This window comes from Anticarsia gemmatalis, chromosome 3 (assembly GCF_050436995.1).
Source record: "Anticarsia gemmatalis isolate Benzon Research Colony breed Stoneville strain chromosome 3, ilAntGemm2 primary, whole genome shotgun sequence".
NCBI lineage: Eukaryota > Metazoa > Arthropoda > Insecta > Lepidoptera > Erebidae > Anticarsia > Anticarsia gemmatalis.
The window spans coordinates 14638367-14661940 of NC_134747.1; the positions used below are offsets into that span (position 1 = coordinate 14638367).

Here is a 23574-nt window from a genome sequence, read left to right on the forward strand (position 1 = left end):
TAAATGCCATATTAACTATAGCTTTTTATATTATAATGTATAATCGTACAATTAGGTATGTGCATCGCTGGGAATGGTCTAAACTTATATAACAAATGTTGTTCACTGTAACATGTAGCAGACCCTCATGAGTCTCATGACGCTCGAGCGCGCGTGTCGCGTGTGGCCGGTGCTGCAGTGTTTGTGACACACTTAACTGAACACACCACACTACTAGACCAGACATCGCGTGACCTACTACCTACCTACTACCGACCTGACCTAAGCATCTTGTCTTATGTTTGTAGTCTTTAGTAGTGGCAAGTATCGGTAGTACTGGTCTACAATTATAGTATAACAATATTCTCAGTCCGTCAGGGGTATATGGTGTAGTGCGTTATAGCTTATTCGGTCTTCCTCAATATTTATTTATTGTTGATTGTAGCGAATAATTAAATAAGCGGAATGTATACGAACCGGTTGGCGGATCGAGCAAACAAATTAATGTGCCTCGGGAGACTCGACACTCGAGAGGCAAAACAACAAATTTGCGAAAACATCCCAATTAGGAAACGGTTATTCGTGTGAAACGCAGAGGTCACGACAGCCGCGCCACCGCCCCGCGCCCGGCGCCCGGTGCGGCTAGGCTACCGTGTTATAATTTGTAATAATCACAACTAACTCGTTTGAGGCACTCCCCGCGCACATTCATCTACTAACAGTCACACATCCTGTCTATATACATAGATCATTATTTATCTTCTATGTATATCTATATCTGTTACTTATTTACTTATACATAATACAGGTACAGCTCAATACCACCCATACCATTTTACATGGAGCGTATCGGACCTCCACAATTCAACCTAGGCTATTATAACACGATAGCCCTCAATAAGACGAGTTTATTAGATTTTTAACCATCTGACTACAGTGTACAGGTAACGACTACCGAAATGGCAACGACGTAAGTACGCTTCGTTTTACCATTTAAAATCATAATGTGGTCACCGAGATTGATTTACCACAGACAATCAGTAAATGTTAAAAAACTTATATTCATATCGTAGCTAAAGTCCGAAGAGTGAAGCAATGATGTGAGTTTGATGTGGTCAGGAGTGAGGTGCGGAACTACTAGGGAGGTGCTGGTCGGTGCTGGCGAGCCTACTGAGCGCACTGAGCGCACTGGGCGCACGCACGTGGCGCATGCCCCCGTCATCGCATTAGCTAAATAAACAATCTGTTGACCAGCTATGAGTAGCGGATAGTCTCTGTCGAGGTTATCGTGCGCTAAGTGTTCACCGCGTCACGATAAACAACGGAAACCGTGATAACGATGCGCCGACCATGCCTCCTCTCCTAACCACACGCTCCCTTCGCTGAACACTCTCATACTGGTCATTGCACTGGTGGCGGTCATTCATAATGATAATGCAGCTTGACGATCCACAGACTCACGACTCATCTCTCCAGATTCACAGTTCATGTTCGAACCAAATGACTAGGTCAAAAAATCTCTTAAAACGTAGTGCTAGTTTATATTGGCGAGTAAATAATGATCATGATAATAATTATGTTATAAACCAAACTACTGTCTGTGACGTCAGTGGTATAAACATGCTTAGGTATAGTTTCAACTCTTAGATGGGTGTTCACAGTGTTTGAGTTACGCGGGGTACAGCGAGTGCATTGTGTATGAATAAACGATTAAAACTAATATTATTGTCTACTAATTGTCAGCTTGTACTTAGTTCTGGTAGAAAGGTAGGACAGATACAGGTCTGTGCGGCTGCTCGCACGAGCCACCCCGACTCTCTACTATATCATAATATGTATAAACGTAGGAAACATACTTAATAAATTTACCTACAGTATATTTATATATGACATCTTCTTAAACTACTCCTCCTTACTTGGGTGTCGAATAGGGAGTCGCTCCTCTAGTAAAAATTTTTTGCGTAGTGTTTACTGTTGTACACGAGTACACCGACTTGTCTTTTCTTATGGAGATCAGATAATATATCTTAAAAAATAAACAATTTGTTTTTATTGAAACTTTCTAGGTGACCCGGTACACGCTCGATGTATGAATGTATGCGGCGTTGACTTAACGCCACCACGTTTAATGTGCCCAGTGACTGGCAAATAAATAAGCTCTCGTGGCGGCGAGCACAAACGTAATGACTGTTGCACTTGTCGTATTATGTCTCTGCACAAGTGCACGCTACACTCTTCCGCTCTATGAAACAGCGTGGCAATGATCTCAGTCGCTGTAACGGGTGCCGGGTGGTTAGAGCTCACCTCTGCACTCGTCTTCTGGCGAACATCGTTATTGTACGTTCCCGCGAGTTCCGCTCCAGCGAGCTCCTGCCTGTGCTCATTATAATTCCTGAACAAATTCACATCACACACCTATATTATATACCTATATAAGTATATGACATGTATGTAATTAAATACGCAAACATTAATTTAAATTTAAATAATTATTCACAGACCTCCAAATAATTGGGTATTTAAACGCATACATTATAACATTCACAAGGCTAAATAAAACCCGAGAAAACGTATTGTTTCATGAGTACTAAATAATATATTATTACCTATCTTGTTCTTAAGTATTATATAATAATATTGTCCTAGATGGTATCCGACTACCAGCGGTCAGTCTCATTGAAATTGGCCAACGATGCAGGACTTGGTTTATAGTGTCCAAGTGTGTGCACAGTACACAGGTACACTCTCTATTCCTTTGGTCTCTTAACCCGGTGGGACGTATAACCGCCACGACCAGTGAGGGGTCAGGTGCAGGATCAACGACAAGGCACGGAGGCCTACGACCTTAACTTTCTAGCTCCGGGCAATTTTTAAGAAATTCTTAAAACAATTCCCTGACACAGTCCGTGTGCTACCTACTTCTGCTAGAACCACTTTGGAGGGACAACATTGTCGGACATTGTAGCAGTGGGCGCAGGCTCGTGCGCGACATCCTTTCCGTTTCTCATTCTAATTCCTTGCAGTTTTATAAATTGAGTAGGTAAATCTATTTTATTTTATTAACCATTCAACGTGGCAATGCTGCCAGCATTCTGGGTAAGTTTCCGGTCGACGATAATGAATACTACATATTTTATTTAATTATTATAGTTTAATTTTGTTTTTTTGTTAAGTTTGGAAATTAATAATAATAAATAAAATAAATTTAACCCATTACTTGTCCCACTGCTGGGCAAGGGTCTCCTCCCGTAATGAGGGAGGGGTTAGGCCTTGAGTCCACCACGCTGGCCAAGTGCGGGTTGGGGACTATGCATGCCCTCAATAAATGTATTAAACAAATTTTATAGGCATGCAAGGTTTCCTCACGATGTTTTCCTTCACCGTTGGAGCATGTGACAATTATTTATAATACACACATAACTTCGAAAAGTCATTGGTGTGTTGCCTTGGGTTCGAACCTGCGACCACTTGCGTGGGAGGTGTCAATTTATACCACTCGGCTATCATAAAGAATATATATTTATAAATAAATGGTATATAATACATTATATATTATAATGCTTTTATACATTGTATCTGTTTGGACTGAGATCGGTACCAACTAACAACAGAATGTGGTATGTCTATGTGTAGTACGTTTGTGTATGTCACGGTAGTGAGTGCTACAGCAGGGCTTAAGCAGTAAGCAGAGCGCAGTGTGACGACGGTGACGAGTTGTGTCGAGTCACGGACAGTCACGGTCGCAGTAATGATCCGCTCCAGGGAAGCTGCGAGGCTCGCGGGCAGCTGCGAGCGCGTGCGCCGCCACCTGCGCCATGTGCACTCGGCCCTCCACCGCCTCCACCGCCTCCTCCGCCTGACTGACGTGACTGACCTGCTACTGGTTGCTAGTTTTGCTTCACTATTCCATACAATTAGGTAATTAGCTCAACATTCCTGCAACGTGCAGTCTAGAGGCCTCCGCCACTAAATTATAATAAGTATAATTATTCAACAGGTGTCTGAACGTCAATTTACTTCTTACGTCGAATTACACAAAATAGCAATCAACGTTTATAAATTTGTACTAATGTATACGTACGTATGTATGTACATTGTACATGTATCAGTAGGACTGGTTTGGCGCCGCGCCGTTAGTAGTAACTGACTGTTGATACTATTGCACAATGCATATAATGTAATATAAGTAATGATCATAATGATCAATAAGAAAACTGGCTGTTTATAGTTCATCGTGTGACAAATAAGACTACCTGAATGCGCTCCATTCGCTGTTGCGCCTGTTTCATCTACAACACAAGCTTATGGAGGCTACACATTTCAAAGTTCTCGACTGTCGACATTTTGATGAAGGCTGTTTTGATTCCGCAAGTCCCCGACATGATTATTTTGAAAAACGTAATTGGCGATATCACCATGGTTTCTCGGGTCGGCGAGGAGCTAGGCGTGCCCAACCGCCTAGGTAGCTACACTAGCTACGTGTTTTACGCTAGAGCAGACTATGTTCATCGTCTTGATCTTATCCCACGTGAAGCAGATAAGAGGAGAGAGAAAGGATGTTGGGTCGCCACGACCCAACATGCTTTCTCTCTCCTCTCGTCATCTATACTAATATTATAAAGCTGAAGAGTTTGTTTGTTTGTTTGTTTGTTTGTTTGAACGCGCTAATCTCAGGAACTACTGGTCCGATTTGAAAAATTCTTTCAGTGTTAGATAGCCCATTTATCGAGGAAGGTTATAGGCTATATATCATCACGCTACGACCAATAGGAGCGGAGTAGCAACGAAAAATGTTACAAAAACGGGGGAAAATTTCACCCGTTCTCTCTTATGTGACGCAAGCGAAGTTGCGCGGGTCAGCTAGTTAGGTATATACCGTCAACTGTGTCTATGTCCTCTTTCACACTTTCTATCTATTTTTTTCTAGGTTTCTTCTACCCACATGTCCCTCCACGTGCCTCTCCGTCACTCGTAACGTGGCTTTACTCCCTTTTAATGAATTGTAATACCACGAGAGTCTCATGCAAGTCTAAAGAGCGATTAATAGCTAGCGCGGAGGTTCGGAGAGGAGCGTCACAGGCTTAATAATGCAAAGGACCGTGATCAAGTGTGGGTCCCAGTGTGAACTGGCGGGACTGTAGGCTCGGGCGCCGGCGACGTGGCCGACTCTATGTTGTTTATTTCGAGGAGGCAGCGTGGAGCGTAGAGCGAGGCCGAGCGGCGGGCGGCGCGGCGGCGGAGCGCGACAGTCGGCACTGCGACAGTCAGCCGGCGGCCCCTGGAGAGTGCGCGCGCGTCCCTCGCCGCCGCTCGTCGCTCGCGTCACTCGCGCGTCTCGCGTCACTCGCGCGCTCACTGGTGCTCACCACCGCGCGGATGCAGTGTTGTTTGTTTGTGCGCTTCGTCCACCAGTGATACTATCCGCCTGTAATGTTGTGTGCTTTGTTGTACGACGATTACCATTTTGCAGTGACTCTTACACGGTTACGTTCGAACATTCAGAGACCGCTCAGTGTCCCGAGAGTCCCGCCTGCGCTCCAGACCACCTGACACATGGAGAATATCTCGACAGGGAGCACCGAATTATTCAGCACGGCTTCTATCGTTTCAGTTGATACTTATTCTGTGTAAGTATCAGAAATGCGCTATTGATTTTCTTGATTTCCAATGATAAACAGGCGATGGTTACGCAGTATAGGGTCTGTTATCTATTAAGTTGTAATGTAGTAAGTAGTCGCCGTCGCTGCGTCGTCCGGCACACTCGAACTCTACCATTCGTCGGAGCACGAGTAGTGGTCGAGCCGCCGCAGCTTATCTCCGAGTGCGCATGTTCGCTATTTACAAGGGCTGACTTAATGTCGATTGTGTCTCGTCGCAGGAGCGCACACGCACTACTTATTACTTATAAGTATTATCTGTTTCTGAGAGCTGTGTGCAGCGTGCAGTGTCACTGCACGCGTGAACATCTCCTCACTGACTGACTGTGCGTGCTCGCACTGCTCACACTGCTCACACTGGTGACAGGGCCGCACGCATTTTGTCTTCGTCCGCGTCGCGCCGTGCTCGTGCTCGTGCTCGCGCTCGTGCTCGTGCTCGCGAATACACAACGGTTAGAGCGCGTATTGTGCGAGGCGTATGTTACAAGCACAAGTAATAAACACTGTAGCCACATATGACACATGTTATTGTATCATTGTATCATAGAAATAATGTGTAACAACCTTAACAACGCTGCAAATTCTGTATTGTATTTATAGTTATATTTTCACAATAAGGTGCAACCTTTCTTGAAACTAATTTATTGTCATCTACATCCACTCACATAGGTACTTAGTAAATATTTATGACCTTCTTTCAATATGTAAGAAAAAAAACAAATGATTGTGTGGTCTGAGATTAATGCACGATAGTATTTTATAAAACATTCATTTGCTCGCTAATGATATCTTAAAGAACCATCGCACTTGCTGCCTTGTTACAGGGCTCTAAACTAGCTGCCACCCTGATGTGTTGTGTTCATTCATATTCAAGATAAAGCATAAGAAATATCAAGCCACATTCGTTTGTGTATTGTCTTCACTAGTTCTATTATGAAGCTCAACGCAGCTCAGTTTGATAAGATTTTTAAAAGGGTACAAAATATTAAAGATTGTGGAAAACCAAAATGTCCCTCTTGGTTTAGTTACTACTATACTTAGTTAGTTCATGAAAACGATGTCAACATGAGCCGTGGAAATGCTGCATGTAAAAAGTGGCGAAATGTTGCTGAACTTATTATAGAGCTAATTGTATTGCAGTGCACCGCTTCGTGTGAGGTGAGGTGGTGGTGCGTGTAGTGCGTGAGTCGGCAGCGCGGGCGACGAGCGGCGCGAGCGCACCACCATGCGACCCCCGCACCATGCCATGGCTGGGTAACTTTATACTATACTTCGTTATAACTCCTTAGCCGTATCGATTATGCGGCTATCACACTGAGAGGCAAGTTGCAGTCAGTAGTTCAGGCAGACCTCCGTGCCTCGATGATCAAAAATGTAACATACTCTTCGAAGAAATATCGGATTATCAGTAATCGCTACGCTAATAGACCGTAACACAATCACCAACTACGAACGCATATATCGTCCACGTAGTGAATTTTCTCGTACCTATACCATACGAAAATGCAAAATTGAGAACCGGAGAACCTCAATTTATCGATCGCAATGCTGTAGATGCTCGCTAAAACTGAAACTTAATATCGTTTGTATCGTCAGGTGGTGGTGTGCGGTCGCGTGCGCCGCCCTCGTCTTCGCCGCCGCCGCGGAGCGTCTCCCTCAACACCGAGACGGTAACCTTCACACGCACACTCGTCACTATGGCATTCGATCCGCGCGTCAGGCCGGAGGACGCGTCGATATATCGAGTCTCAATCTTTCAGCTTGCCACCCCGTCGACGCCGATAGCGTCGCGGGCGGGCCCTGCGTGGCGGTCACCGCCGTGACGCCGGCGGGCGCGGGCGCCGCCGCGCGCGCCCTCGTCGCACTGGCGCTGGCGGCGCTGAGGGCGCGCGGCGTGGCGGCGCGAGCCGAGCCGGCGCCGGACGCGTGTGCGGCGGGCGCCGGCGCCGCCTGCCGCCGGGCCGTGCTGCGCGCGCTGCTGGAGCGTCGCACGCACGTGGCGCTGCTGCCGCTGCCGGCCGCGCGCCCGCCGCACGTGCTGGAGCTGCGCGACGGCGGTTTGGAGGAGCTCGGCGACGCGGCGCCGCCCTCGCGCCTGGCGTGCGCCGCCTCCGCGCCCGCCCCGCGCTCGCTGCTCGACTTCGTCGACGAGGAGCCGGCCTCGCGCTACGACGTCGCGCGCGACGAGCTCCACGCCACGGTGATCGGGTGAGTGTCGCCGTGTCGCCTTCGACGAAGCTGGCGCTGATCGGGTGCCGGGAAGCCGCCGATCGATGACTATAAATATTTTACCAGGGTGCAGTGTTCGAACCGGAGCGACTACGAGTACGCGCCCGAGTGGTGCAGCGAGCGCGGCGAGTGCGGCGCGCTGCTGAGCGGCCACGAGAGCGAGGCGCGGGAGCTGGCGGCCGTGGTGCGGGAGCGGCGCTTGCGCCTGCGCGTGGTCGCGCGCGGCGAGTGTCTGGCGCGCGACGTGACGGCGTTGCGCGAGACACTCCCGTCGTCGCGCGGTCTGCTCGTGTGCTCGCGCGAGCTCGACGCGGTCGCGCCGCAGTTCGAGCCTCTCGGCCCGCCGCCCTGCACGAACGAAGTCGATATCTGTCCCTTCGACCCGTATCGTCTCGTCAAAGTGGTGAACGCACGAGAACTCGTATACTCGCCGACGGCCACCAGGATTCTGGGTAGGATGGCGGTCACCGCGAGCGAGCTCCGGGAACTGGTGAGCGGGAGGCTCGACCCGGCGGCGACGGTGGCTCGGCACCGCGAGTGGACGGCGGGCGGGGAAGTGCGCGTGGCGGTGATGATCCCCGCGTCCACGGCGCGCGAGGCGTTCGACGGCGCCGCGCTGCGAGCCGCCGCCACGCTCGCCGAGCAGGACGCGCCGCGGGACGACGTCGACTTCAAGGTGGAGCTGCTGGACGACGGCTGCGCCGCCACGCAAGCCTTCAAGTACCTGACGGACGCGCCCGGCGCCGAGTACGGCGCTCTGTCGGGGGTGGCGGGCCCGGCGTGCGGCGCAGCCTTCGCCGACGTGGCGCGGCAGAGCCCCGGCCTGCGCCTGCCCACGCTGGCCTACACGCCGCAGGCTCCCACGCCGGGCGCGGCGCTCACGCTGCTGGCGGCGGGCGACGCGCGCCTGTACGCCCGCGCCTGGTCGGCGCTGGCGGCGCGGTTCGGCTGGCGCCGCGTGGCCGTGCTCAGCGAGCTCGCCACGCGCGCCGCGCTCGACCCGGCCGACCTCGGGCTGGACTTGGTCGTGCACGTGGAGCTGTCGGCGGACCGCGGCGACGTCGACATCGACCAGATCGGGCGGGTACGGATCTCTGACCGTCTTCGTTCGTTTCTTCGTTAAACCGTTTCATTCGAAGGTCATTTAACATGATCGCCTCCGGCAGTGGGCGGCACGCACGGCCGCGGTGCGCGGGCGCGTGCTGTACGTGAGCGCCGAGGACGCGCGCGTGGTGCGCGCGGCGCTGTGCGCGGGGCGCGGTGCGGGCCTGCTGCCGCCCGCCGGCGCCGTGTGGCTGCTGCCCGCCGCGCTGCCGCCGCGCTGGCTCGAGCGGGCGCCAGGCGACGCGCACAACTGCAGCGACGCGGAGCTGCGCGAGGTCGCGGACGGCCACCTCAGCGTGGCGCCGGCGTGGCTGGTGGGCTGGGAGCCGAGCGCGGCGCAGTTCCGCGACTGGGTGACGCGCTGGCGAGCGCTGTGCCGCGCGCGGACGCCGCACGACTCTTGCGCCTCGCCCTCGCCGCACGCGGCCGCACTTTACGACGTCCTGCGTCTGTGGCACGACGCGCTGCGCCGGCTGCTCCGAGATAACCCCGCCGCCATCGACGACATCCATGGTAACGCTACGGTCAGGTGAGTCGGTTCGTTCTCCTCGTTAACTTTCGATTCACCGGAGCGGTGGATGAGAGGGAAGTATGATGCTCGACGGCTTCGTGCCCGTTGCTACGTTCGGCAAAAGTAGAGAGCTAAAAAAAGATAAAAGATAAAAAGTTTATTTCCATAAAAAAGTACTCAGTTACATGAAATTAAGAATAGGTCCCAAACTAGCCTAGGCCTGTATCTTGGGTAAGCTGTGAGTGGCGTCAAAATATTGCAATGCTACGTTCGCAGATCGCTCGTCCGGGACGCTACCGCTAGCAACTACAGTGGGCTGACGGGCACGTTCCAGTGGGAGCCGGCGGGCGAGGGCATGGCTCGTGCCGCGCCGCTGGTGCTGCTGCAGTGGCTCAACGGATCACGGCAGCGTGTGGCCGAGTGGCACAACGGGGTGCTGGCTGAGCCGACTGTGCGCTGGTTGACGCCGGACGGGTCGGTGCCCGACGACGGCACGGAGCGCTGCGCCCTGGAGCCGCTGGCGGAACTGCTGCACGCCGACTGCCGCACCGCTTTCGTGGCGCTGGGCACGCTGGTGCTGCTGCTGCTGGCGGCCGCGCTCGGAGCCGCCGCCTACCAGTGCAAGCGGCGCGCCGAGCGCGAGTACCGGCGCCGGCTGGCCGCGCTGGGACTGCGCGAGCTGGGTCCCAAGCCGGGCGGACTGGACCGCTGGGAGATCCCGCGCGAGCGCGTCGTCATCAACCGCAAACTGGGCACGGGCGCGTTCGGCACCGTGTACGGCGGCCACGCGCTGCTCGCCGAGGACCGCGGCTGGAGCGCCGTGGCCGTGAAGACGCTCAAGGCGGGCGCCAGCACCGAAGAGAAGCTCGACTTCCTGTCGGAGGCGGAGGCGATGAAGCGCTTCGATCACAAGAACGTCGTGCGGCTGTTGGGCGTGGTGACCAAGACCGAGCCGGTGTGCACCGTGATGGAGTTCATGCTGTACGGCGACCTCAAGAACTACCTGCTGGCGCGGCGGCACCTGGCCGGCGAGGCGGCGGACGAGGTGTCGGCGCAGCGCCTCACGGCCATGGCGCTGGACGCGGCGCGCGCGCTGTCGTACCTGGCGCAGCTGCGCTACGTGCACCGCGACGTGGCGGCGCGCAACTGCCTGGTGAGCGCGCACCGCGTCGTCAAGCTGGCCGACTTCGGCATGACGCGCTTGGTGTTCGACAGCGACTACTACCGCTTCAGCCGCAAGGGCATGCTGCCGGTCCGCTGGATGGCGCCCGAGTCGCTGGCGCTGGGCGTGTTCTCGCCCGCCTCGGACGTGTGGTCGTTCGGCGTGCTGCTCTACGAGATCGTCACCTTCGGCTCGCTGCCCTTCCAGGGACTCAGCAATGCTGAGGTGCTGGCGCGCGTCAAGGCTGGCCACACTCTCGACCTGCCGCAAGGACTCAAGCCCCAGCTGTAAGTTTATCCGTCGCGCACTCTACCACTTCCGAATTCTAAGTAGACACGAATGAACCTATTTGATTGATTATACGCGATCGATCGACAGGGCGGGTCTGATCAAGTCGTGCTGGTCGCTGGACTACAAGGCGCGGCCTGGCGCGGCGGAGGTGGCGGCGTTTCTGGCGGAGTGGCCGCGGCTGCTGGCGCCGTGCCTGGACGTGCCGCTGGACGCGCTGGCGCTGGACCCGGACCGCGACGCGCCCGCGCCCTGGCACCTCGACCACGACCGCGCCGAGGTGAGTCCCCTCTTTCCGCCACCTGCCCACTGTCTTATGTGAATACCTAGTGACCGGTGTGTGCTCGTGACACAGGCGCGCTGGGTGTCGTGGGCCGCGCCGGCGTCCGCCACCACCGACACCACGTACCTGAGCGCCGACGCGCCGCCGCCCAGCGACACCGACTCCTTCCTGCCGTGACGTCGCCGCACTTCACCGCGCACCGCTCACCGCACACACGTCACACCAAGCTCGATAATCATTCCGACTCTTTTCTAGTCATATCGCAGGTATATTAGGATAGCGGTAGATGTACCCACATCTCTGTAATTTATTGTAATATTATGTAATATATAAATTGTAAATAATAATTAAGATTCGTGATAAATGTAAGCGTCAGTTTTTAAATAAATGTATTTTACATTTGTATCGTGTTTATAATTAGTTCCTCCCTACTTACATATCTCAAAGTAAACTCAAAGGCATGGTTGATATATTATGATATTAGAGGAAGTGTAAAGTAAGGCCAACCAGACGAGATAAAAAACGTAAACAAGCGGACCGTTAATGAGTTACATTGCGAAAGCGAGCGATTATCATCTCTATCCTTATCACTCGTATGCGCAGATATGGCACCGACAGCTGTCGCTGTGTGTTTCGTGGTACAGGAAAGCAGTCAGTACCGTAGTTGTCAACATTCGGTCTGTGGCATCATAACTCCCGAACGGATGCAGCGATTTCAATTTAGTATCTTTTTGTATTCAAGGTGACTTATGTGCGAGTGTTTTTAGACATGTTTGATGAAAATCCGTTTAAAAGTTGTGGGGGGTGAAAATAGGGGGATAATCGAATGTCTGCAAATATACTCGGGGTATGGGTATGGGGTCTCAATTAGCTTCATATGATGAGAAAGTTGGTGGTGGGACAATTTGAATGGCTTAACCTATCCTAACCTACCAATAAAAAGTATGAAATAAAGAATTTAATTGAAAATTTAAGAAACCCCCGACACATGAACTAAATTTTGTTGGGGGACCGCTCCTAAACTATCACTAATGGTCTAATTAAGCAAGCAAGGTCTTTTCAAGGTACTTTTTAAAGGAAATTTATTTTATTACCAATGGAGGTAATAAATAATAATAACAATTGATAGGTACTGCAATTATAACACCAGAAACAAACACAAATAAGTAGGTTCCCATCATCGTTTACAAAAGGTGCACAATTTGTTTGTAGGTCTCGGCATTCGTTTCTTCAACAAGCTTCCCAAGCACATCATGGATTTACTCCTGCTCGGTTAAAGGCGCGGTTAAGGAACGTCTCTAATATATTACAGGATTTTATATATTAGAGACGTTCCGTAGTAAGTAGGTCATTTTCTTTTTTTCGCAATCAATGTGCTCACTTGCTGCCCATATTCTTATTGTCACGTGTTAGTAGTTAAGTGTTCCCAATATACGGTATGATCAGATTCAGAGACTTATAAATATCCTAGCTATACCTATTCATTTTCTTTAATTGACGTTTTTGACGTTTTTAATGTCGGCAGCGCCTCGCATGATCAATTATTGCATCAACCACTTTTGGAGCTTTAAAAGAGTGGCCGTGAGTTTCTTGCTAGCTTTTCTCATAAGGCTCTACCCCCCTTCCGAGCTAGTGGTAGGTAGATTCAGTAATTGCAACGATTATCATAAGTGATTTTGAAAGAAATAAGAAAAAATATTTCAATAGAAAAACATCGATATAATACCTTATTTATTATTCATACATTTAATACTATAAATAGCAATTATAATTTTGGTCTAATATTAATAACGGTACGCTGCCGGTTCAGTAGTGTAGCGGGCGAGTATGTCACGGCGGCCGGAGACGACGGAGCGAGTGGAGGGCACGCCCGGCGGAATGTCGAGTGGCGCTCGGCGGCCGATCAGCACCTGCAACAACACCGAGCGTCAGCTCACCGAGCAGTGTGTAGCGGGTAGTGCAGTGTGGCGCAGTGTGGTGCAGTGTGGTGCAGTGTGGTGCAGTATAGTGCAGTGTGTCCCACGACGTACCGCGGCGGCTGCGGGTGCATGGAGGGCGGCGCGTAGGCGTGCGGCGGGTACGGCGGCGCGGCGTGGTGCAGCGCGGGCGGCGCGGGGGGCGCGGGCGGCGCGGGGCCCGCCAGCGACCCGTAGGCGGGCTTGAGCGGGTCGCGCATGAGCGAGTGGTACAGGTTGAGCGCGTCCACCAGCTCGGCGCTGAGCTGCGTGAGGCGCGCGTGGCGCCGGTCGGCGCGCTCCAGCGCCGCGTCCACCAGCGACCCCATGGCGTGCGCGCGCGCCTCCAGCCGGCTCAGCGCCGCCTCGGCCTCCGCCGAGCCCGCCTCGCGCGGGTCCGCCTCGTGCAGCATGGTCAGCGCCGCGTCCATCGTGCTCTCGTCGATCCGCGCCGGCGCCGCGTCCTCGTCGGGTGCCGCGCCCGGGCCCGGCCCGGCGTTCGCGCCCGCCCCCGCCGAGGCCGCGCCGCTCGCAGCGTTGTCGCCGCGGGGCCGCGGCTCCGCGAGGTCGCCGGTCACGAAGTTAGCGGGAAACAACCCTTCGCCCCGCTCGTTGTATCCTTTCCACCAGTTAGGGTCGCTCGAATCGGTCACGTGAACTGCGGGACAGAGAGACAGAGAGAGTCTAGAGAGATGAAAAAATCCGCAGACCTCGATCGTATACTTTCCCTGGGCGCATTCTATCGAAAGACCGATCGTGACCCGACCGACGAGTCTAATACGATAAGCCGGCGTTCACTCTCCTACCGTTTAAGAGTAAAGGAACCGCCTTCGAAAGACCGACCCACTCAAAACTATATAATATTACGCCTCCTCTAGTTCTCGAAGTCGGTCATTATATACAGGGTGTCCCGAAACTCAACGATAATCCGAGACAGGATGAAAGGCCAAGTCATACCGGTTCTAGGAAAAATAAAAAAAAAATTCCATATCACTTAGTTCAGCAATAATAGACACTTTTCAAAAAAGTTGAAATTCCACACCCTTGGTCACATTTTCAAGTCCTGTGATCACCAATGTCACAATTTCGCTGTGTTTTTTTCAATTTCCTGATCTTCATTAAATATGCTATTAATCGTAAAACAAATTAATGCACAAAACATTGTTAATTTAATAAAAAAAGTTAAGTTTTAGTGAGTCATGGTTCACAAAAATATCGTTAGTTAACTTTGACGCTTCATATTGAAAAAAAAATGTACTACACTACCCTTGGCAAGTTATTTCAAAAGTTGGCGCATTTAATCAAGATTTCAAAATGGTGCAACACTTGCCACTTTTCTTGCCATTAAAAATGTTATTTTTATTTGAACGACGAGTATCCCCGAAAATGGATCGGACGGAGTGGTACAATTGTATGGCCTCCTCGTTCCCCCGATCTAAATCCAGTAGATATTTTTTACTGGGAATGCATAAAAGAAAAAGTCTATTCGAAATCAATACAAAATCTATCAAAACTGCGCCAGAAAATTGACACAGCGTCAGAAGATATAAATGCAAAGAATTTTGCTTGACTGGTGCAAAGGTCTTTTGTAAGGCGTTGCAGAGCCTGTATTCGTGCTAGAGGAAAGCAATTATTTTTAGTAAAGAGGTAATTGAGTCAGTGCATAACCAATATTTAATGTAATAAACATAATAGGTAAAAATAATTAAAAAAAAAAGAATGAACAAACCATCGTTCTTTTTTAATTATTCTCCTTAAACTAATGTAATTCCGAATTGTTTTCCTCTGGCACGAATACAGGCTCTGCAACGCCTTACAAAAGACCTTTGCACCAGTCAAGCAAAATTCCTTGCATTTATTTTTTCTGACGCTGTGTCAATTTTCTGGCGCAGTTTTGATAGATTTTGTATTGATTTCGAATAGACTTTTTCTTTCATGCATTCCCAGTAAAAAATATCTACTGGATTTGGATCGGGGGAACGAGGAGGCCATACAATTGTACCACTCCGTCCGATCCATTTTCGGGGATACTCGTCGTTCAAATAAAAATAACATTTTTAATGGCAAGAAAATTGGCAAGTGTTGCACCATTTTGAAATCTTGATTAAATGCGCCAACTTTTGAAATAACTTGCCAAGGGTAGTGTAGTACATTTTTTTTTCAATATGAAGCGTCAAAGTTAACTAACGATATTTCTGTGAACCATGACTCACTAAAACTTAACTTTTTTTATTAAATTAACAATGTTTTGTGCATTAATTTGTTTAACGATTAATAGCATATTTAACGAAGATCAGGAAATTGAAAAAAACACAGCGAAATTGTGACATTGGTGTTCACAGGACTTGAAAATGCGACCAAGGGTGTGGAATTTCAACTTTTTTGAAAAGTGTCTATTATTGCTGAACTAAGTGATATGGAATTTTTTTTTTATTTTTCCTAGAACCGGTATGACTTGGCCTTTCATCCTGTCTCGGATTATCGTTGAGTTTTGGGACACCCTGTATATAAATTCAAGAAAATACAAAAGCCGTTATGGAGATAGACGGACCGATCTCTCCCGCCAGGAAGGTGAGCTCGTTGTCCTCGGCCGCCTCGAAGTCGTAGAGCGCGCGCACCTTGCGCGGCGGCGCTTGCGGCGGCGCGTCGGGCTCGACGCGCGGGTACAGCGCGGCGGCGGCGGCGGCGGGCGCGGGCGCGGCCTCGCGCAGCGACAGCGAGATGGCGCGCGCGAGGTCCTCCTGCTCGCGCGCGGCCGCGGCGGCGGCGGCGTCGGGCCCGCGCGGCGCCGCCTCGCCGCCCTCGGCGCGCAGCTTGGCGTGCAGCGAGGGGATGAGGTCGAGCTGCGGGTCGTCGCGGAACTCGCCCTCGGCCCACTTGCGCAGCAGCGCGCGCAGGCGCGCCGCCACGGCGGGCTGCGCGCGCGCCAGCAGGCGCCGGTACTCGGTCTCGAAGTCGCGCGACGCCACCTCGAGGTGGAAGGCGCGGCCGCAGTTGGCCACGCAGGCGTCCAGCAGCGTGGCGGCGTGCACCTGCACGTGCGGGTCGGGGTGCGCGAGGCGCCGCATCACGGCGCGGAGGCACTCCTTGGCGCTCTGCGTCGACGCGCCGGCGCGGTCGCAGATCTCCATGATCAACCCCCACTCCTCGCTCGTGTTGTTTTCGCTGGTGGCCCTTTCTGGAAGGAAAATTGAGCACCACCTTGATGACGATCTAGTGAAAGTTACGCTTCGGATGGTAAATATGATATATGTACCGGGTGACGGCTAATAATAGGGATGTACTCTGACATACGTGACATACTTTTTAATATAGGGAATGTATAAAACGTTTTTAAATACCGCAAAGCGAACTCTTCTTAAGGAAGATCACGACCAAATATGAACACAATATTTCACATTATCTATCTCAGGATGCCACACACTAAAAACATAACAAGTTACATAACATTTAATCAAACTAACAAGTATTCTCAAGCAATGTTTTGTAACATACATATCATTGTATTTAATGATTTTAAACACTCATGACTTGTACATTAATATTATAATGTAATGGGTCTTAAATGCAATTTAAAAATTCAACCATTTACCAACATTTCAATCGAATAGCGTTGAATTTGCACTTGTTGTATATGTCAGCACAAAGAACTCATGCTAGCTGTAGAGACACTGCTGATGCTACAATATTGTATAGTCAGGCGCACGCCTATGATATTCCGGCGCGGCAGACGTCCCGCAGTCCCGCTCACTTAGATAGGTCTTTTTTAACAACCCATTTCTGACCCACTGCAGGGCAAGGGTCTGCTCCCAAACGAGGGGGAGGGGTTAGGCCATGAGTCCAACATGCTGACCAAGTGCGGGTTCGGGACTTTGCACACCCTCAATAAATGTATCAAACTATTTCCTTGCAATGTTTTCCTTTACCATTAGAGCAAGTGATATTTATTTCAAATTCACACATAACTTAGAAAAGTCATTGGTGAGTTGCCTCGGTTCGAACCTGCAGCCACTTGCGTGGGAGGTGCCAATTTAAACCACTTGGCTATCACTGCTTCACATATCCAGTATTTGATATGTAGTAGTTTATTGTTTAACCTGGTACCAGTAAATATATATAGTTATATTTTACTGCCACTACCCCTACATTTAGAATCTTACACTAGCCAATAATTATTCTTCTATAAAGAGAAGTTAAAAGCGAAAACTCTCCTAAGTTAAGAAACCTTATATAAGTTGACAACTACTCCAACACAATTATTGCAAGTTTACATCAATAATGTATCTCTAGCATGATCAACTCTATATGTTGTCACTCCAGTCATTGTGTGCGAGTGCTCTTCCTAATAGGATTATATAAAAATATAGGCTGAGCCTGATCAACCCTTAACCTACAAGAAATCAACACCATAACAGATTAACAATATATTTATAACCCCACTCAGCTGATCCTGTTGATACCTATATACCCCTGTGTCTAGGTGAATGCTGATAACATCATAATGGAACAGCATCTCCTCTCTCTCTCTACAAGTATATGTAGTACCTAGTCATGTCAACACAATACGTAATATCTTTATAATAAACATCATTGACAAACATACTGATTGCTACTTCTTGTTTTGTACCCATAAAACCGTCTTATAATCATGATAATGTTTCTCGAAAAAGAATATAGGATCAGTTATTAATTGCTGTAACACTGTAACAACAAAACAACAAAGAAAAAGTGAACGAACGATTAGTGTATAGATAAGTTAAGTCCAATAGCGACGTAGACCGTGACTCATAAACAGTATGAGATATTCGCTGCTGAGCTGTAGCTCTGAGCAGGATACATTGCCTCGTAGATCACTACCAATATTCTAAAACATTAAATAAACACTTACCGACATCTTGATCGAACGGAGAAGAATTACCGAAAATCCCCATTGTTGCGTTACTTCTGCAGTTCTGCACAATCTACACCCATCAAATACTCAAGAACAGATGTGAATTACGTTAATTTGTTATAAAAATGAATAATGACACCAAAAACTTTCAGTACGATACAGTATTTATATTTTGCGTACGTTTAACAACACAAAGAACTATCTTCTAATTTACAGGAAAGAGTAAATTAATAAACTCTCTCCTCTGTCACTAATGTCAAACTTTGAAATGTCATTCATAACATTGACACTATTGACAATGAGAGTAAGTGTGACAAAGTGCAAAAATCGTTGTAAATTGTGTAGGTACCTACTACACGGTACCACGGTAACACGGTAACGGTATAACTATGTAGGTAACATAAGTTATTGTGTTAGTTATTCTTACTAGTTAGTAAGTTGTTCGTTAGTTACTTGTGTTTATTATTCCGTGACTACAATGCAACTTACGTACGAAATCGACACATTATCTTAATATCAAGTATTTCGCCACGACTTAAGTGTAAATTACATATCTAATTCGTTTAATAGTCGAACTAGTAGTTAATTTCATTTCTTTTGAAGTTACCGATGAATTACAAAAAAAAATCCTTCACTACGATCTAGACGGAATGTAAAAACTTGTTGGGATTGTATAAAATAAAAATTGTGGTATCAGTGCTCCAAAGATCTGCCTCACATAGCCGCATGAATTTATAAAAACTTTTGTGGCGGAATGGAGAAGGAGTCAGGCAAAACGTCATAGTTCAAATGTCATTTGTCAATAATCCGGCTTGTTTACGTTTTTGAATCACATGTGTTGATTAAAATTTATAAAATAGGCTGTAAAATGAATCAAGTTGAATTAGTAAAGTTTTGTAAAGAATTAGGTTGTTGTGATGCATGTTGTCTTCGGTATTTAGGATTAAAAACCCCAAGTTCTTATGAAAATGTTCATCGTCACATACTCAGCGTACGTAAACTATATGATACTTTCAATTTTTTGCATTTAATTCTATTTGAATGCCAACATTTACTCAAAATTATTGGAACAAATCGTCAGAAACTTACAATTGATTTAACGTGTTATAGTTCTTCTTTTAATTTATTAATTTCAGTATCTGAACACAAATACTGGTGATCAAAGTAAAGATGAAGAACAAGCAAAGGAAAACCAAAAAGAACCAGAAAACAGTTTGTGTGTGAGGGTTAGTGAGCCTGCTGTTGAGGATTCTGTAAATGATGCAGAAGATGTGCTCACCGTGCCTCCTGCCAAGAGAATGAAACTGGATGATGTGTGTATCAGCTGTCTCGGAGTGTTGCAGGAGGAGACCTGGCCCGAGGGCTTCGACATGGTGCAGGAGGTGTTACAAACCAAACGGTGTGCATTCAACAGTTCATTTTAAAACCTCATGTCTAGTCCCATTCAAGGTTACATTGCTAGTTGTAAGGTATAACACACAGCGGTAAAATAACTTTATTCCCACAGCTGATAAAAAACATAACACATGGTCATTTGATTACAAACTAAACTTCTAAATACACACATAGATAGATAAATTAACAACCAGGCTCAGAATAAATAATTGTCTCAGGTGAGATTAGAAACCCACCACACAGATGGGCCAAATGTGCAGTTTATAATATATCTAAGGCATTAAAACATGCCGGTTACTGCAAGTTTCATATTCATCCATATCCTGTTGTCTACAGTACTTTGCAGGATAACAATCTGAGTACATTTTAAAATTGGATCCAATTAGTAATTGATTAAAATCCGAAAAAATAACAGATGTTTACTGTTTGATATAAGCTGAATTCCATCGCTGTAGTTGAATAGCATATAGCATCTAATAGAATCCCTGTGTAAAAAAAATGTTTTCCTGAAATCAGGAAATATTTTTTTTTTGTTATATTCATTATTGTTGCAGTTATGAGTGTGACACAATAGCCTGCGCGTTATCGTCTCCCATTTGTGCCATTCTGCGGGAACATATCATCACATTACACCTGGCGGAAGCCTTTCCAGGATATGATTCCAGTCAGTCAATATGTCATGTTATTAAATTATGCTTTGGCAAAGTTGTTCATCCCCATATTGAGGTAAAATAATAATAATATGTGCAGAGTCAGTGATGCCACTGAAGGAAGCGTGGAAGTGGTCCTTCGGGCGGCGGCTGGCGGCGCGCGTCGACAAGCAGCTGGACTCCGGCGCCGTCGCGCCCCTGCTCGTCACACTCACCGTCGAGTACCCGGACGACCTGCAGGTGAACGCTCGCGCCGTGCCTCCCGGTACCGAATAACTAACGCCGAGAGATACATTTCGTTTATTATTTTTTTATATCTCGATAACAACGAGCGGACGTCTCTTTAGACTTCGCAATTTCATCCAAAAAACCGAGACTCGAACGGTGCGTAGAATCCGAACATTCGTCCGCAGGAGCTGGAGGTGCTGAAGAGCCTGGCGCCGGCGCTGTTCGAGTCGCGCAGCAAGCAGCGGCGGCGCTTCGCCGTGGAGTTCACGCGGCGCGTGGTGGAGCAGGCGCTGGGCCGCGTGACGCTGGCGGCGCTGCGCGGCCTGGCGCCGCCCGCCCCGCGCCCGCCGCGCGCCGCCGCGCCCGCGCGCCCCGTGGCGGCGCAGGCGCAGCGCGCGCCGCTGTACCTCGCCGGCCGCTACCTCAAGCTGAGCCGCGACCTGCCGCAGACGCCGTGGCTGGTGGCGGGCCGCCGCATGATGGACTCCTCCGTGCAGGAGATCATCTTCGAACCGGTCGCCGCCGCTTACGGGTCGGTTCTCTCTCGACCGAAGTGCGACCCGAAGGTCGATCCGTCTGTCCGGTTTCGTTGTGTTCCCGCTCGTTGTGACTCAGTCGTTCGGTGTTCGGCAGGGTGCCGCCGGACGAGGCGGAGCGCTGCCTCAAGTTCATGTCGGCGGGGCGCGAGGACGTGGACGTGCGCTGTCTCGGCACCGGCCGCCCTTTCGCACTCGAGGTCGCTTTTGGTTAACCGTTTTTATTACATTTTTCTAAATCTAATTATTGCGAACGGACGAATCGAATCGCTCAAATTACGACTAACGATGACGTTCGATCGAATCTGGGACTGACGAATGGAAGCGGTGAAGGAACATTATTTACTTACTTAATAAAATTGTGGGGAAGCAAGAATAAAACACATAGTGCCGGATTAGCCCTAGCCGCCTTGCGAGGCCCCGCGCCATGCGAGCCTAGCGTTGAATAGTTTTCAAATGATTACCTCGACAATCCTGTTTGTAAATTCTGTTTTATTGTCATCCTAAATTTCAGTAAGCAATGCGTCGGCTTTATCCGGCACTGTTTCTCGACACTTTAAATTTAAATAAAATTATATAGTCAGTCTAAGAGACCTAGAGGGTATCTCGAAATACGATGTCTTTCGTTCGTTTTATCACGTTTAAAGACAGATCGGCGAGCTACAAGATACCGTTACGTGCGCAGATCTCGGACCCGCGGCGGCGACCCGACGACGCCGAGCTGCAACGCGTGTGCGAGCTCATCGGCCTCGGCGGTCGAGTGCGGGTGCCGCGTCTGCTGCACATCGAACGGTGAGACCGCCCGCCGGCGTCCCGCGAGCCCCGCGCTCTCCGTGGATCTCGACACCACCCTACCGATCGAACGTTCGTTGCAGGGAGGACCTGGCGCTGCTCAAGAAAGGCGAGGAGTCCAAGTGCAAGACGTACGAGGCGCTCTGCATCAAGCTGTCGCACACCGACCTCGACCTGGCCACGGTGAGGACGCGGGCCGCCCGCTCGGCTCCCGGAGACCGACTCGAGCGTAACGAAGCGCCTCTCTCCCGCAGACGAACGGGGCGGGCGACGCGGCGGCGCGGCGGGCGCCCGAGGTGACGGAGCGCGACATCGCCAACATCAACGCGTACAGCAACACGGCGCCCGGCGACCCCGCGCGCGTGCTGCTGTCGCAGCGCACGCCCGTGCGCGTGCTGCACCGCCGCCCGCTGCTCACGCGCGCGCGCCGCATCTACGCGCTCAGCGCGCGCGCCGTGCCGGGTAAGTGTCGGGAGCTGGGGGGTCTGTGTGGCCGCAGTGACGTCACTGTCGCGTGTCGCAGGTCGGCCGGCGCTGTTCGTGGTGCGCCTGCGCACGGAGGCGGGCACGTACGTCAAGGAGTGGGCGCACGGCGAGCTGCGCCGCACGCGGCCCGCGCTGGGCGCCGCGCTGGGGGCGAGCGCCGACATCCTGGCGCTGGACGTGGCCGACGTGGACCTGCCGTGGCCGCCCGCCGCGCGCCTCTAGCCCGCCGACGCCGACGCTGCCAATAAACGACGTCTCACTCGCCTTCGTTTTTCATTTGCTATTTCCTCCGGTTCCTTCCTAAACGATTTCCTTGACCTTCCCTTGATTTTCCTTCCTAGACTTTATTTATCTAATCATCGATCGATCAATATCTATCTATACTTATTATAAATCTGTAGAGAGGTCAATTCTGTACAATAAATACAAAGAGGTAGAGGTAGATACATATTATTATTAGTGTGCTGCGACGAATGCAACAGTACAACAACAGCGGGTCAGGTCAATGGTACACATTGAATATTTCGTCTACATAATGGGACAACTAAATAACTCAGATTTTGGCCAAATTGACCTTTTGTCTTTTTCGTGATCCCCAAAATTTGCCGCAACTTTTGGCCTAACAAACATTCCTATCTCTTAACCCATCCAAAAATATGACCATTTTTTAGAAATGTGGGTATATTTTCGACTTAATTACTAATATTTGAAGAAAATTGCTAGGTAGTTACTATATTCGCTTAGCCTTTGTTCCAAACTATGTTGGAGTCGGCTTCCAGTCTTACCGGATGCAGCTGGATACCAGTGTTTTAGATGGAGCGACTGCCTATCTGATCTCCACAACCCAGTTACTTGGGTATTAACACGATACCCTTCGGTAAGACTGGTTGTCAGACTTTCAAGCTTCTGACTACTGTTAACGACTGTCAAATATCTTCGAAAATGGCAGCCGGGACCCACAATTTAACGTGCCTTCCGAAACACGGAGGAACTCGATATGTATAAGATGGTCACCCATCCACGGAACAACCTCGGCAAGCGTAGCTTAACCTCAGAGATCGATCCGTGCGGCTGTTGTAAACTAAGCCACGAGCTCCTCTTAGGTAGTTAGGTACTATTAACTGTAAATAAATAAACAACTGTGACTTCTCTTAAGTATGAATTTTTTTTTTTTTTTTTTTTTTTTTTTTTTATACCACCACCACATGCGGCCCGGCTGGTGGTAAGCGGTTACCGTAATTATATTATTGAACCAAATTCAAGTATTCTCTTATTTTATTTATTTTTTTTTTTTTTTTCCTACATGTTCACTCAGTACCTAATAATGGCAGTCTCCCTGAGCCAGCGCGTTTAACAATTTGAAGAATGAAATGAACGAAATGAATGAAATGAATGAAATGAATGAAATGAATGAAATGAATGAAATGA

General features: G+C 49.4%; 3 protein-coding genes across 6 annotated transcripts; 2 read left to right on the forward strand and 1 right to left on the reverse strand.

Moving 5' to 3' along the window:
• Window positions 1-5170: 5170 nt before the first annotated feature.
• On the forward strand, window positions 5171-11616 carry LOC142987732 (uncharacterized). Its single transcript, XM_076136713.1, has 9 exons — window positions 5171-5606; window positions 6777-6890; window positions 7233-7306; window positions 7397-7844; window positions 7932-8949; window positions 9032-9498; window positions 9757-10929; window positions 11021-11210; window positions 11286-11616. The coding sequence occupies exons 2-9, from the start codon at window positions 6862-6864 to the stop codon at window positions 11388-11390; spliced, it is 3504 nt and encodes a 1167-aa protein (XP_075992828.1). The 5' UTR covers window positions 5171-5606; window positions 6777-6861; the 3' UTR covers window positions 11391-11616.
• Window positions 11617-12911: 1295 nt separating this feature from the next.
• Stam (signal transducing adaptor molecule) lies at window positions 12912-18329 on the reverse strand. Its single transcript, XM_076136714.1, has 4 exons — window positions 18057-18329; window positions 15720-16346; window positions 13244-13826; window positions 12912-13123 (listed from the first exon to the last, which is right to left on the reverse strand). Exons 1-4 carry the CDS (start codon window positions 18097-18099, stop codon window positions 13117-13119), a joined length of 1260 nt encoding a protein of 419 aa, XP_075992829.1. The 5' UTR covers window positions 18100-18329; the 3' UTR covers window positions 12912-13116.
• Window positions 18330-18818: 489 nt separating this feature from the next.
• Window positions 18819-22410, forward strand: LOC142987734 (tRNA pseudouridine synthase Pus10-like). Of its 4 annotated transcripts, XM_076136717.1 has the most exons (10): window positions 18826-19050; window positions 19196-19458; window positions 20009-20118; window positions 20205-20344; window positions 20518-20864; window positions 20966-21068; window positions 21554-21660; window positions 21744-21843; window positions 21915-22122; window positions 22184-22410. In XM_076136717.1, exons 1-10 carry the CDS (start codon window positions 18928-18930, stop codon window positions 22366-22368), a joined length of 1686 nt encoding a protein of 561 aa, XP_075992832.1. In that variant the 5' UTR covers window positions 18826-18927; the 3' UTR covers window positions 22369-22410. The 4 variants fall into 4 exon arrangements, with proteins under 4 accessions (XP_075992833.1, XP_075992831.1, XP_075992832.1 ...); XM_076136718.1 differs by lacking the exon at window positions 20009-20118 and having other exon boundaries at window positions 18819-19050; XM_076136716.1 differs by having other exon boundaries at window positions 18825-19050; window positions 21915-22410.
• The last annotated feature ends 1164 nt before the right edge of the window (window positions 22411-23574 follow it).

Coding starts and splice junctions, on each gene's coding strand:
- LOC142987732 (XM_076136713.1), top strand. CDS start 6,862: ATGCGACCCCCGCACCATGCCATGGCTGG. Junction 7,307..7,396: donor TCTCCCTCAACACCGAGACG/GTAACCTTCACA, acceptor TCAATCTTTCAG/CTTGCCACCCCGTCGACGCC. Junction 10,930..11,020: donor CAAGGACTCAAGCCCCAGCT/GTAAGTTTATCC, acceptor ATCGATCGACAG/GGCGGGTCTGATCAAGTCGT.
- Stam (XM_076136714.1), bottom strand. CDS start 18,099: ATGGGGATTTTCGGTAATTCTTCTCCGTTCGATCAAGATGTCG. Junction 16,347..18,056: donor TCCGTTCGATCAAGATGTCG/GTAAGTGTTTAT, acceptor TTTTCCTTCCAG/AAAGGGCCACCAGCGAAAAC. Junction 13,827..15,719: donor CTTCCTGGCGGGAGAGATCG/GTCCGTCTATCT, acceptor TCTGTCCCGCAG/TTCACGTGACCGATTCGAGC.
- LOC142987734 (XM_076136716.1), top strand. CDS start 18,928: ATGAATCAAGTTGAATTAGTAAAGTTTTGTAAAGAATTAGGTTGTTGT. Junction 19,051..19,195: donor TTCATCGTCACATACTCAGC/GTACGTAAACTA, acceptor TATTAATTTCAG/TATCTGAACACAAATACTGG. Junction 20,119..20,204: donor CTTTCCAGGATATGATTCCA/GTCAGTCAATAT, acceptor TAATATGTGCAG/AGTCAGTGATGCCACTGAAG.